This window comes from Schistocerca nitens, chromosome 5 (assembly GCF_023898315.1).
Source record: "Schistocerca nitens isolate TAMUIC-IGC-003100 chromosome 5, iqSchNite1.1, whole genome shotgun sequence".
Taxonomy (NCBI): Eukaryota; Metazoa; Arthropoda; class Insecta; order Orthoptera; family Acrididae; genus Schistocerca; species Schistocerca nitens.
Genome location: NC_064618.1, coordinates 792,843,455 through 792,857,975, shown reverse-complemented (window position 1 = coordinate 792,857,975; position 14,521 = coordinate 792,843,455). Strand labels below are relative to the sequence as shown.

Genomic DNA, 14,521 nt, shown 5'->3' with positions numbered 1-14,521 from the left:
GGGAATTAGTATGTACATGTATGATTTGGTTCAGCGATGAAGCCAACTTTCATTTGTATGGGTTCTTCAATAAGCAAAACTGGCGCATTTGGGGAACTGAGAATACGCATTTCGCGACCGAGAAGTCTCTTCACCCCCAACGGATGACTGTGTGGCGTGAAATGTCCCGTCACTGAATAATCGGTGCGATATTCCTTGATGGCCTTGTGACTACCGAACAGTGAGTGAAGGTTTCGAAAGTTAATTTCATCCCCATTACCCAAAGTGACCCTGATTTCGACAAGATGCGGTTCATGCAAGACGGAACAGGAGAGTGTTTGAAGCAGGAGAGAGTTTGATGTCCTGGAGGAGGACTTCGCGGACAGCATTCTGGCTCTGGGGTACCCAGAGGCCGCTGGCATTGAGCTCGATTGGCCGCGTTATTCTCCAGATCTGAACACTTGCGACTTCTTTTTTTTTTTTTTTTTGGGACTATACTAAAGACAAGGTGTACGGCGTAAGACAAGGTGTACAGCAATAATGCCAAAACCATTGCTGAACTGAAAACAGCCATTCAGGAATTCATTAAGAGCATCGACGTTCCGACACTTCAGCGGGTCATGCAGAATTTCGCTATTCGTCTGCGCCATATCATCGCCAATGATGGTTCAGGAATAGTTATTCTCGTTAAAGCAAAAATTGGAGGACATAATTACATCCACAGACATAAAAAGTTTTACATGCCGTCTTTAGTATTCTCACCGTCTAGGAAAAGATCGCGTACAAAACTATCATTTGATCAATTCTTGAATGTTATTCGTCGTCTGGGAGCCGTACCGAGTTGGTACGAAGAGGCAGAAAATATTCAAAGAAGAACTGTGCGATTAGTTCAAATGGTTCTGAGCACTATGGGACTCAACTGCTGAGGTCATTAGTCCCCTAGAACTTAGAACTAGTTAAACCTAACTAACCTAAGGACATCACAAACATCCATGCCCGAGGCAGGATTCGAACCTGCAACCGTAGCGGTCTTGCGGTTCCAGACTGCAGCGCCTTTAACCGCACGGCCACTTCGGCCGGCTGTGCGATTAGTCTCTTGTTTATTTGGTCAGAGTAAGAGTGTCGCATTTATTCTCAAGAAAATGCAACTGGAAATGTCGAAAGAAAGGCGTTGTGCATCGCGGATGCTCAAAAAAATTCCAAGTACCCACGTTCCAAAACTGATGTAGAAATAAACTACTTCTTCTGATACACATCTCGTGTAATGTTGACGACGTTAAAATAAAAGAAATTCGGGCTCATTGAGATGGGTGCCGACGGTCTTGTCTTCCTTGCCGCGTATCGTCAGTGAATGCAATACCAACGGGGAAACTGATACTGTTATGTACTTCTTCCATAAACCTTACGACGAATTGCGAAGTGCTTTTATAAAGATAGGTGGAGATTGTGTCACTGGAGTACGTGCTTCAGGGGTTCCATGTCGATCCTCGCGAAGATGATATCGAGAATATTCCTTCATTAATATGATGTTTCAGTGAAAAAGATTAGTCGATCCAGTACTGCAAGGGAATTTCGTGACATGTGACAATGTATCTACGAGAAAATCTTCGCTGCGGTGTACGTCCGATTTGTACCTTAGGTGCGCTTCTGTGTTTATGTGGAATGACAGATACACACCCTGACGGATTACTATAAAATCCAAAACCTAGGAGTATACTTATGATGAAGTGAGCACCTGTGCTACGAACTGTCATTACTTTGGTATCATGATTTCTAGACAGCTTAGTTCTAGACAACGCTGTGGATGTGGGGAGTTAACTCACTATTACTCTGATATGACTGTTCACTTGTTAATGCAGAATAAAACACAGTAACCGGTCGCTGTTGTGTTCATGTTTTATCACAATGCGTTTCCGATGTTGTTTGCCATCTTCAAGTGACGCCAAAGCACGTAATTCCAAAGCTGTCGCTTCTGCCATGTGATCTCGTTGCGGCTTCTAAGTAACGGGTATGCGTTTAGTTAATGACCTTGAATGATAGAAAACCAGTTGCAACACATTTTAATTGGATTGTCGAACCAATCTACGGAGCTTCACTAGTGAAAGAGGCTAATTCAGGGAACAGTGGTTCTTTCCTTATTTTCTCTAAATAACTTGAGCCGATTATCAGAATGGTTTCTTAAACAGATCTGCGGTCCATTCCCTACTGAGTTATAAATGTCTCTTCTCCTCCAGCGAACTAAAAGTCAAAAGTGCCACGAACACAAACGTTCCCGCCTCCTATTCCAGCAGATGAAACCTGTCAGATGGATCCCTTTAGGATATAGAAATATGCGATTGAGCACCTTTTTCCCCACCTTACTTTAACACTGGAGCATGCTACTATCCACGAGTATTAATTTTTTTTACCCTTTGTCCTTAGTCGACACTACATGTGCGCCAGCTATTGCCAACCTGTCTGGTTACTGCAGTAGCAGTCACAAGATGATAGTCCAGACAACATGTTGGCCACCCCCCTTAAAGAGCACAGGGATCGTTATGAAGCACTGTGTATGATAAGGAACTGGTACCACGCGGTCATGTGACCCTCCATCGCTGACGGAAGTCGTGACACTGAGGTGGTTTGTATGTGCCAGTAGGTTGTATGGAATCAACGCAGCAAACTGGGTCGACGAGAAAGAAATGCGAAAGGAATCATCGTGTTTGGACGTGCCTATTCCCACAGCGTGGATGAAGGTGCCCAATTTGTTGGTGAATTAACAAGGACCGCCCAACTTGTCTACGAGGGATGGTGTACCATTCGTTGCCTTATAACACGGCGTAAGATCAGTGGTCGTAAAAAGATGCTAACTGACAGGCACCGGAAACGAGTGTCACGCGTTATCAATGGCAATCGGTTTCAAAATTGACAGGAATTGCTGCTGTGGTGTGAATACAAGTCTATTGCAACCAGTTTCCGAGCGAATATTGCGAAGGAAGGCACGCGATGGACATTTGGAGTCGGGAACCAAGCAAAAGGCCATTGCTTACAGTGGCAAATTAAGTGGCACGTCTGCAGTAGGCCAAACAACAGCGAAACTGGACAGTAGCTGACTGTAGGTCTGTAATATGGTCCGACGAGTCGTAACGTTTCCTCTTTTCAGATGATGCAGTGAGTGGAGTGCACCGACGTCCCAATGAGGCGTTTAACTCACAGAGTGCGTGAGGCGTTTAACTCACAGAGTGCGGAGGATGTAGGTGAGGCCAGAGGTGGTTTTACGAACCGTAGCTTGGACCCTCTCCTACAGGTTAGTACGAACGTGAACAAGGATACTTATTTCAACATTCTCGGTCATCAGGTATTGCCCTTTCTTCTACACCAAGATGAGAACAGCAGTGTTCACAGGACTGCACAGACATGTTCCTAGTTTGACAAACACTCATGCGCAGTATCGCACCTTGATTCGCCCACTAAATCATCTGATGTTAATCGTATAATATCTGTGACTGTTTGCAACAGTGAGTGAGACGCAGCATTTTGGATTCTGTACTGGATGTAATCGCCTATGATTGACCTCAGCCGGTTATAGCACTTTGTTCCTGAAGAACTCGTGGACACTCGTCCTCGCCGAATTGATTCCATTATCAAGGCGAGAAGCGATGTTACAAGGTACGCCGTCCACTGACATTAATGTGAGCACCGCCAAGGTTCGACGTCAGCGTGCAGTAACGAATCACAACCGGTAGGTGGCAACACTAGCAATGGAGGGAATGTAAATATGTCGGATGACGCGGAAAATAGTACAGTCGTTGTCGTAATGCGGAAACGGAGCGATTGATCTGACGTCCAAAAGGACATGATCATTGGCTTTCGGACCAAGGGTGGAAGCGTTTCCGAAATGAATAAGTATCTAAACAGTTTTCGTGCCGCCGTGGTTGAAGTATATCGTGCTTGCAAAATGGCACAATCCAAAACCAGTGCCGAGGTGACTGTGGAGCACCACGGACGATAGATGATAGGAGTGGACGATGGCTGCAGAGATGTGCACGGGCGAACAGACGTGCAACTGTTGAACAGCTGACCAACCAGATGAACCAAAAGGCTACCAACAGCGTCTCCTCATCGATCGTTCAAATGGTTCAAATGGCTCTGAGCACTATGGGACTCAACTGCTGAGGTCATTAGTCCCCTAGAACTTAGAACTAGTTAAACCTAACTAACCTAAGGACATCACACACATCCATGCCCGAGGCAGGATTCGAACCTGCGACCGTAGCGGTCTCGCGGTTCCAGACAGCAGCGCCAGAACCGCGCGGCCACTTCGGCCGGCCTCATCGATCGTTTAGCGAACGTTACTGTGTATGGGTCTCCACAGCAGGCGCCTGATTCGTGCACCCATGTTGACTGTTTGGCGACAAAGGCTAGAATTTGCACGCCAAGGCCGCAACTGGACGTCCACTAAGTGGCGAAAAGTGGCCTTTTCAGATGAATCAGATTTTGTGCTTCATCGGACACGTGGCAGTTGGTGTGTACGGCGTGAAACTTCTGAAAGCAAGCACCCTGCCACAATCGTTGGAAGGTTTAGTCCGGAGGAAGGAGCGTTACGGTCTGTCGAAGTTTTCGTGGCATTCCCTGGTTGATCTCATCATGCTGGAAGCCACAATAGATCAATACAAGTATGCCTTTATCCTCGCGCTATTCGTCCACGAGACTCAGAGGGCCATAGACACTGGTTCCCAGGTAGATGCCGTGTTTCTTGACTTCCGCAAGGCGCTCGATACAGTTCCCCATAGTCGTTTTATGAACAAAGTAAGAGCATATGGACTATCTGACCAATTGTGTGATTGGATTGAAGAGTTCCTAGATAACAGAACGCAGCATGTCATTCTCAATGGAGAGAAGTCTTCCGAAGTAAGAGTGATTTCAGGTGTGCCGCAGGGGAGTGTCGTAGGACCGTTGCTATTCACAATATACATAAATGACATTGTGGATGACATCGGAAGTTCACTGAGGCTTTTTGCGGATGATGCTGTGTTATATCTAGTGGTTGTAACAATGGAAAATTGTACTGAAATGAAGGAGGATCTGCAGCGAATTGACGCATGGTGCAGGGAATGGCAATTGAATCTCAATGTAGACAAGTGTAATGTGCTGCGAATACATAGAAAGATAGATCCCTTACAATTAGCTACAGAATAGCAGGTCAGCAACTGGAAGCAGTTAATTCCATAAATTATCTGGGAGTACGCATTAGGAGTGATTTAAAATGGAATGATCGTATAAAGTTGATCGTTGGTAAAGCGGATGCCAGACTGAGATTCATTGGAAGAATCCTAAGGAAATGCAATCCGAAAACAAAGGAAGTAGGTTACAGTACGATTGTTCGCCCACTGCTTGAATACTGCTCAGCAGTGTGGGATCCGTACCAGATAGGGTTGATAGAAGAGATAGAAAAGATCCAAAGGAGAGCAGCGCGCATCGTTACAGGATCATTTAGTAATCGCGAAAGCGTTACGGATATGATAGATAAACTGCAGTGGAAGACTCTGCAGGAGAGACGCTCAGTAGCTCGGTACGGGCTTTTGTTGAAGTTTCGAGAACATACCTTCACCGAAGAGTCAAGCAGTATATTGCTCCCTCCTATGTATATCTCGCGAAGAGACCATGAGGATAAAATCAGAGAGATTAGAGCCCACACAGAAGCATACCGACAATCCTTCTTTCCACGAACAATACTAGACTGGAATAGAAGGGAGAACCGATAGAGGTACTTAAGGTACCCTCCGCCACACACCGTCAGGTGGCTTGCGGAGTATGGATGTAGATGTACATGCAGGTTGTTTTTTCCTCGGCACGGTGGTATCTACCAGACGGATAATGCAAAGTGTCGCGCAGTTCACAGTGGTCGGAAGAGCGTTAGGATGAGTTTAGCGTTCTCCCTGGCCGTCAAACTACCCGTATTAAATTCAATGATGGATCTGTGGAACCACCTCGATCAGGCTGTTCGCGCCATGGATCCTCAACCGGGAAACTTAGCTTAGCTCTCCGCGGCACTGGAATCGGCGTTGCTCCATACCCCTGTCAGTATCTTCCAGAAACTGACTGACTGTTCCTGCGTGTCTCGCAGCGGACCACGCGGCAAAAAGTGGTTAGTCAGGCTTTTGACAGGTGATCACATTAATATAACTGGAGACCTTATGTGAGCGAGTCGGAACTTTATGTGTTCTCTGCAACTCTCACACTGGTGGCCGGAGATGTCTATGTTTTCCTCCTGCTCATATCGCTCTCTCTGTCCCCGCACGCACGCATGCACGGACGCACACACACACACACACACACACACACACACACACGCACACGTAAAAAAATCACAAACGAGACATGTCAGTATCACAGATGTAATGTCAGATTCGAATTCCCAAACTGTTAATTCATGCAGGTACCATCATAACCCAACAAATGTCAGCATCGAAACTATTACCCTTTTTACTATGAGATCACGTGGCAGAGACGAAACTTCGCTAACATGCGTCACGGCTATCACTTGTAGATGTTGCACAGCGTCTGAGACACTCTGTGATTGACGAATAAACACAATAGTAGCGGTCCAAGTGTATCAGTTCTTCGTTAACAGAGAGTGCTTGCTACCTTTGGTCATGTGTGTGAGTGCGATACTACTGCAACCATGTATTTTAGATGTAAGATGTAACTGCTGCTGAGTGCGAGGTAATACTTTCATGTCGAGCCTCGACGCGCCGCCGCCGCCGCAGATGGCCGGGTTCTCCGCAGCCGGAGCTGGAACTGCGTGCGCCCGCGGCACAGCAGCTCACGAGCGCCACAGCATCTGTACGCTTAACAAAAACACAACATACAAGACCACATTGCCCCAGGTAGCCGGAGGCATTTAAAAGCCCAAATCTCTACTACTGAAGCAACCCCAACCCTGAACCGGACCCCTTTATATGAAGGCTGGGATGGTGAGCATGACGCATGATCAAAATGTAAGAACAAAATTATTCAGATCTCTCACTTTTTAAGCTACTGCAATTTCCCTTTAGAGCAAGTTACTGAAATTTCCTTTTAGAGCAAGTGGATGATCACAAAATTTATTACATGCTCCCATTAAACAAAAATGACGAAAATTTTGGTGAATAATATATGCTTAAAGTAAACCAAAGGAAATTGATACATGAACAAATTTACGTTGCTGAACTTCGTCCAGATGATTTCTTTAAACGTGTTAAAACACAAGACACTTCGTTGTTCGCAATTCCTTGAAGTATTTAAAGAAATTTTCGAATGACTTCTTCTGTCAGTGCAGACAAACACTGGTTTGTTTCTTTCCGTGCTCTGTTGTGTGCTAAGTTTTGTTTCCCGTGTATACCTCATATTGCATTTAACTCCCTGAACTTCTCTGAAAAATCAACAGGCTTCAGGCAGGGAAATACTTTTCACGTACTCCTAAGTCTGACGAACTGTTCATGCCATTGCGCTAGCTGTCTTTCTTACCAGTTGCCATATTTTGTGGTCAATAGTTACAGTACCTGGAAAAAAAGAGAGACAAACAGAACATCCTGTCACAAATAACACATTATTGAAGTAATACACAGTTTGAAGTACACAATATCACATTTGAGGCAGATTGTGAGAGAGCTCTGGTGAGGTGCTGAAGAAAGAAAAGTGTAGAAACAAATATTGTGTGCATTTTCAAGAAGTGAGTTTGCGGCGAAATATGGAAGCAGGAGTGAGTTGTGGCAATAGCAAAATATGCACAACAGCTGTATGTAACACATAACAGAAAGGTAAAAGACACCAATTCATATTTCAGTAGGACTGTGGCAATTGTAGGAATAGAATATTAAGACACTTGTGCAGTTGCCTTAGGGAATTTACATCGGAAGTCTTTGGGATGTGCTAAGAAATAATTTGGCCAAACATTGGGAATGATACAGAAACATTGTGAGAACCGAAGAGGAATCCATAATGAAGACCACTGGGACGCAAGTACATGACAGTAACAGGTAATCATCTTAAACCGTTAATGATGGGCCGCATACAAATGTCCTTATACAAGGAATAAAGACGGCGGTCTCTGAGTTGCTGAAGAAGATGAGTGAACTCTAGCTCTCGTTGGAAGCAAAGTCCAGAAGAGGTCTTATTGACATTGTAATACCGAACAGCATCTACCGAGAATTAAGTTAAATAAAATTGTGATAGCGGCTAAGAGGACATTGGGTATAAACGTGTTGAATAATATCTGAAGAATTAAGTAGAATGATAGTTCTTTAACTGATGCTCATCAAATGGTAACAGTGTGCAGACATTCAAAATGATGGCTTCTTTACGACATGTGTCTTACATGTTGGTCTGCAGACTGGAGACCAGTATATTGGACGTGAAGTGCAAGTAACGTAACAATACAAAATTTCTGGTGATCAGGCTGAACTCCAAAGCCACAGATATCATGGATTCCATACATGGTGCACTGTTTACGGAGATTCAGCAGGAATAGATTGGTAGCTGTCTACACCCCATTATCTGCCCCATTCTGATCCACTAGCACTTACTGTTTGCATTAAAAGTAACATATACTTATGTACATTATGTAATTACATATCTATACTACATCCCCCTTAAGCGAAAATGATCGTTTCGCAAACAAATTCAAAATATTCCAACATGATAGCCAACTTTGCAAATAAGGAAGCTGAATACGTTACTTATTCATTTCTCTTTCATCTTAAACCAGTTTGTAATTACTTTCAGTATAGTTTTGTTCAAAACGATAAGAAGAGGAGAAAGGGAGTCACGTGAGGGTTACAGAAGGGCCAGAATGCTGACTTTTTGGGCCTGTGACTGATTTTCAGTTGGTCTTTAGAGTTACTGGAAATCCGTTTCTGCTCACTCCGCACGTTTTAGAAAATAATCTTAGTTCGGTCTCAGAGTTTGTAGATCAAAAACAGGAGTTTTAGCCCCACTTGAATTTTGCCTCTTGTTCTGAATGAATGGTTACCATTGAAAATTACGTTCATTAAACGGAATCACGGCTTATTTCATCATTGTAGACAAGTGGGGAGAGGAATTGGTTTAAACAAACCAAATAAATTTTAGTCACAGAGGATGATGTGGAAATTATGTTTCTTGCAGTTCTGATTGTATCTCAGTTTTCAAAGCCATTCATCTAAATTGATGGGGAGATTCTTGGACGCAAGATGTGAGATGGATATCGTGCGCAGGGCACGGAATTGTCCCAGAGGACAGAAAGCATAGAAATAACAGCTAATTATATGGCTAGAACAGATGGTTTCACTGGCTACCTCTGAAGAGAGGAAGTTGCCGATGCAGTTTCCAGTTCTGTTGTTACGAATGCGCAAAGTGCACCGTGGCATGACTGCAGCTGGAGATTTTCCAGCACACTAGCAATGCTCGCGCCTAGCGGCGGTGGTAGCGAGGGCACGAAATATCTCCATCGTATTCTAGAAGACTTACTTGAGTGCAGCTGTGAAGCGCACGCTGCGCACAGATGATGGAATGGTCCCAGAGGGGTGCGAGTGCTGCTCGCAGATAGTGAATAGTTCGTAATGTATGGTATGATTAGAACAGGTGGAACTCGCTAGCTACAATTCCATGAGCAGAATTAGCTAGGAGACTTATTGCATTTGTACGTCGCAGGTGGTGGCTGCTCGCTCTGGGATGATTTCAGCGCCGCTAGAGTTTTCAGCAGCAGGATAAAACCCACACACAGGTTGTGGCATTAGAAAGGCGGTTTTATGTGTTGATTGCTCGACCCTACTGAGAGGGCAAAGTGAGGTTGACTGCAGCCGACGAAGGACTTTTTCCATTATGACTGTGAGGGGAAAATGTAGCTGGCTTGTGAAGTCTTGCGGAAAATGTTCGGTGGCTAGGATGTGGTTGTGCAGTGTCGGGCACTGCTGGGTGGCAGCGCTTAACCACGGATAGGAATACTTACGAGGTAGGATGCGAGGACACGGCGTGCCCGTCACCAGACGCCTCACCCGTGAGCGCCGCCTGCGACTCGCCCATGCGCGTCGCCTCGTCGCTGCCCATCACCTTGAGCTCGTCAGGCCTGCTGGGACACGAGCTCGGGTTAGAGGCCGGCCTCAGAAAAGCCGCCGGCTACGCTAGCTGCGGGCGCCTTCGCGCTATACTTACGTGTCTGCGTTCGCCTTGGAGATGACGGAGACGGGCAGGCTGTCGTTCTCCACGACCACGGCCATGGACATGTTGTCGGTACATGGTGCCGCGTTGTTCCTTACCACCATAATGGCCGCCTGAGAACAAGAAAAAAACGCCTTGCTTGAAGTGTCGAATTACTTTCGAGTCAGGGCGTCAGGTACACACAATAGAGTCACATTATAGCGACTAATTTCAGGAAGGAGTTCAACGCCGTACCACATCATCGGTTGCTAACAAAGATACGATGTAGTATGTAGTAACTTCGGAAATACAGGGTTTTACAAAAAGGTACGGCCAAACTTTCAGGAAACATTCCTCACACACAAAGAAAATATGTTATGTGGACATGTGTCCGGAAACGCTTACTTTCCATGTTAGAGCTCATTTCATTACTTCTCTTCAAATCACATTAATTGTGGAATGGAAACACACAGCAACAGAACGTAGCAGCGTGACTTCAAACACTTTGTTACAGGAAATGTTCAAAATGTCCTCCGTTAGCAAGGATACATGCATCCACCCTCCGTCGCATGGAATCCCTGATGCAGCCCTGGAGAATGGCGTATTGTATCACAGCCGTTCACAATACGAGCACGAAGAGTCTCTACATTTGGTACCGGGGTTGCGTAGACAAGAGCTGTCAAATGCCCCCATAAATGAAAGGCAAGAGGGTTGAGGTCAGGAGAGCGTGGAGTCCATGGAATTGGTCCGCCTCTACCAATCCATCGGTCACCGAATCTGTTGTTGAGAATCGTACGAACACTTCGACTGAAATGTGCAGGAGCTCCATCGTGCTTGAACCACATGTTGTGTCGTACTTGTAAAGGCACATGTTCTAGCAGCACAGGTAGAGTATCCCGTATGAAATCATGATAACGTGCTCCATTGAGCGTAGGTGGACGAAACTAAAATGAGCTCTAACATGGAATTTAAGCGTTTCCGGACACATGTCCACATAACATCTTTTCTTTATTTGTGTGTGAGGAATGTTTCCTGAAAGTTTGGCCGTACCTTTTTGTAACACCCTGTATGTAACTGATTCGATGATTTATTGACTAAGAGAAACCAAAACGTTATGCTGGACAGCGGGTTTCCGCAGATCAGTTTTGGTCGTCATGACCACGTTTCATCACGTAAGTATTTCCGGGTAACACCACGAAGTGAAAACCAGTAGCAGAAAATGCGAAGAGAAGGCTTGGATTTGCTCGAAGGGTTCTAAGAAAATAGAATGCATCTGACTGGGTGACGTGGCGCAGTGGTTAGCACATTGGATTCGCATTCGGGAGGAGGACGGTTTAAAGCCACATTCGGCCATCCCGATTTAGGTTTTCCGTGATTTCCCTAAATCGCTTCACGCAAATTCCGGGACGGTTCCTTTGACAGGGCACGGTCAACTTCCTTCCTCATCCTTCCCTAATCCTATGGGACCGATGACCTCGCTGTTTGGTGCCTTCCCCCAAATCAACCAACCAATCAACCAATGCATCTGTAAAGAAAATAGCCTACAAGAAATTAGAGCGACCAATTACGGAATTACGGAGTAATGTTCCGCGTTTGGAGTCTTTATCAAGTAGACATGATAACAGGCATCGAACGTATCTAGAAACGCACTGCAAGTGTTGTAATAGTTCAGTGTAACATACATGAAAGTATAACAGAAGTGCTCGGGGAACTTAAATAAACCTTGGAAAGAAGACGATCTATTTTTTTTTTTATTTTGACTGATGCTGCCGCCATCTGACTGTAATAATTTTTATTGTATTCTTGTACGATCCAGATTTTGGTCTTTGGCCATTTTCAAGTACAAAATGTTATTGATATGTCGGCGTATACCTGTTCACTAGTTGGCAGTTTCATATAACGGCTGTGCTACAGGGTCCATAAATGAAAGTCTGCAGTATATTTAGGCGCTTTGAGATATTTTCACTTTTACTAATGACATATCTGGCCTCTATGACCAGACATGCTTTCTTGACAAGGACTAGTGTTTCATACTAATCTGATGTCTTTTGACATGTAAACAACTTTTTGTACTTAAACGGGATCGTATAGCAATAAAATAAAAATTATTACAGTAAAATGGCGGCAGCATAATTAAAAAAACAATTACCATGACTGTGGCTCCAGCCAAAACAAAAATTATCAAAGACGATCTAGTTCTCAAGAAATCCTGTTGGGTAAACTTAGAGAACTTGTATTCGGAGAAGACTGTGCTACTATTATCTTACGACCATCGTACATCTAGCGCCGGAATAATGAGAATAAGAGAGATGGGGCACCTACAGAGGCATATAAATCCAGTGGCAGACGCTGCGAGAGAGGCGTTCTGCATCACGGTGTGATTTACTGTTAAAATTTCGGGAGCATAAGTTCCTAGAAAAATCAACCAATATATTGTTTTTCCTACGTATATCTCGAGAAAAGATCATCAGTGTAAAATTAAAGAGATTCGAGCTCACACGAAGACCTACCAACAGTCGTTCTTCACACGAAGTATTCGCAATGGAACAGGAAAGAGAGAACTGCCAGTGGTACAGAAAATACCTGCCGCTAGACATCGTAAGATATTTGCGGAGTATAGTAGTAGGTGTTCATGCAGATGCAATCCACCGTGGCATGCGTAAGGATGCATCTTGGCATCCATTTGTAATGATATAGGGAAACTGCTGGAAGCTTAATTCAGAATGGAATATTTTAACCCTTCTCCCGAATGGAGGTCGAGTGTCTGCACTGCCTGTCCGTAGACTGAAACGTAAGTACATTTCGTTCGCTCACCATCAGAAATGATGTGGTGGATTAGCCAAGCTATCTTCTTGGTGAGTAAGAAGACATTTTAAAATTTGTGTGCATTGAGTAGAAATAACCTGGTACCCATTACTATAGAACTAACCTATTAATTGTGTCTTACAAGTCGAAAAGACAACAAGCTTCACTTTTTGTAGGAAAACGTAACTGGAATAATCTATAATGCTGAACGAAACCGACAAATGCAGCGATCCCTTGGATGATTGCAACAACGCTGTTTTAAGACTAACCTAAAATCGTTTTGTGAACCCTGCTAAATGCCGAAAATGGTTCAAACGGCTCTGAGCACTATGGGACTCAACTGCTGAGGTCATAAGTCCCCTAGAACTTAGAACTACTTAAACCTAACGACAACACACACATCCATGCCCGAGGCAGGATTCGAACCTGCGACCGTAGCGGTCGCGCGGTTCCAGACTGTAGCGCCAGAACCGCTCGGCCACCAGCGGCCGGTTAAATGCCGAGTATATTATCAGCTTGGGGTACGATGACTATTGTACATACGAGATTTTTATAATTTTAGCATCACATTTACCGGATGAGGAAGTAAGCTTTTTGACTAGGATTCTGTTGGTTTCCAGAGCGCGGACTTCTCAGCTGACCTGTGATAAAGGGGAGCACTAGGCGGCTGTTGAGATAGCGCGTAATTGGATCACTAGAAGCTAGCTTGAATGGCCTGATATCAGCGACCTGTTTAGCTGATGTGGCATCGTAACTAACGCCTTGAGGAGCTTTCTTTGTTTGATGTGTGGTAACACAATTATCTACTACGCGTTTAGACGCATTGTATGAAAGAGATAAAAAGGGTAAATCTTTCCCGAGAGCGCAAAGATACAATGGTAGACTTCAGACCTCCATAGACTACGGAAGACGAGTGCAGTGTAACCGTTTCTGGTAGAGAAAGTCCGATGAACTGAGGTGATAGTCTTTTATCATTAGTGATAAGTTTTTGACTCTTGTTCGAAAAGGAGACACGCAAAAGAACAGTTAGTAAAAAAAAAGCCTGCCATTTATCAACGATATGGTACTTTCCTGCAATGCGCATTGCAAAATAATAAACAAAACCACACTAAAGGGGCAGTTAAGTAAGTCATTTAGAATTTTCTATCTCCTTTTTGAGCCTTGCTGAGGATAGGGGTTAGGAAGATTTCAAATTTTTATTAAAATTGAAAGCATTCCAGGGTTTAGTTTACTTAACCACCCTACGCACGCGACCAGATTCATGAAAATGCCGCTGAAATGTTTCTTGTGTGCATACTGGCGATTACGGTGCATTTGCGAGCCAGCTTGCATTGAAAGATTTAGCTAACTTCAGCATGACTTACCCGTATCTTGGTCTTCAGGGTTAAGTGAAGAGCGCAAACAGTTAACTATCCTGACGCCAGACAAGTAACAGCTTTCCACGTTATGCGACTTCGGGATCATACGTATGAGCTTACGTATACGTAGCTTTAGACTTCTGTTTGCACTGACATTAACTTCCGTTTGAAGACGGCTTGTAACACCTCTCTGATAAGAAGTGTCGCACGTGCGACTTGTAAATCTCTGCCCCCCCCCCCCC

At 44.5% G+C, this 14,521-nt stretch overlaps 1 protein-coding gene across 2 annotated transcripts in view; it reads right to left on the bottom strand.

Annotated features, from left to right (window-relative positions):
• Nucleotides 1-14,521, bottom strand: part of LOC126259638 (proton-coupled amino acid transporter-like protein CG1139) — a 140,260-nt gene that overhangs the window by 43,989 nt on the left and 81,750 nt on the right. For both annotated transcript variants that reach the window (XM_049956564.1, XM_049956565.1), the window contains exons 2-3: nucleotides 10,132-10,250; nucleotides 9,929-10,045 (exon numbers count right to left, since the gene is read on the bottom strand). In XM_049956564.1, coding sequence (XP_049812521.1) covers nucleotides 9,929-10,045; nucleotides 10,132-10,250 — 236 coding nt within the window. The remainder of the gene's footprint in view (nucleotides 1-9,928; nucleotides 10,046-10,131; nucleotides 10,251-14,521) is intronic.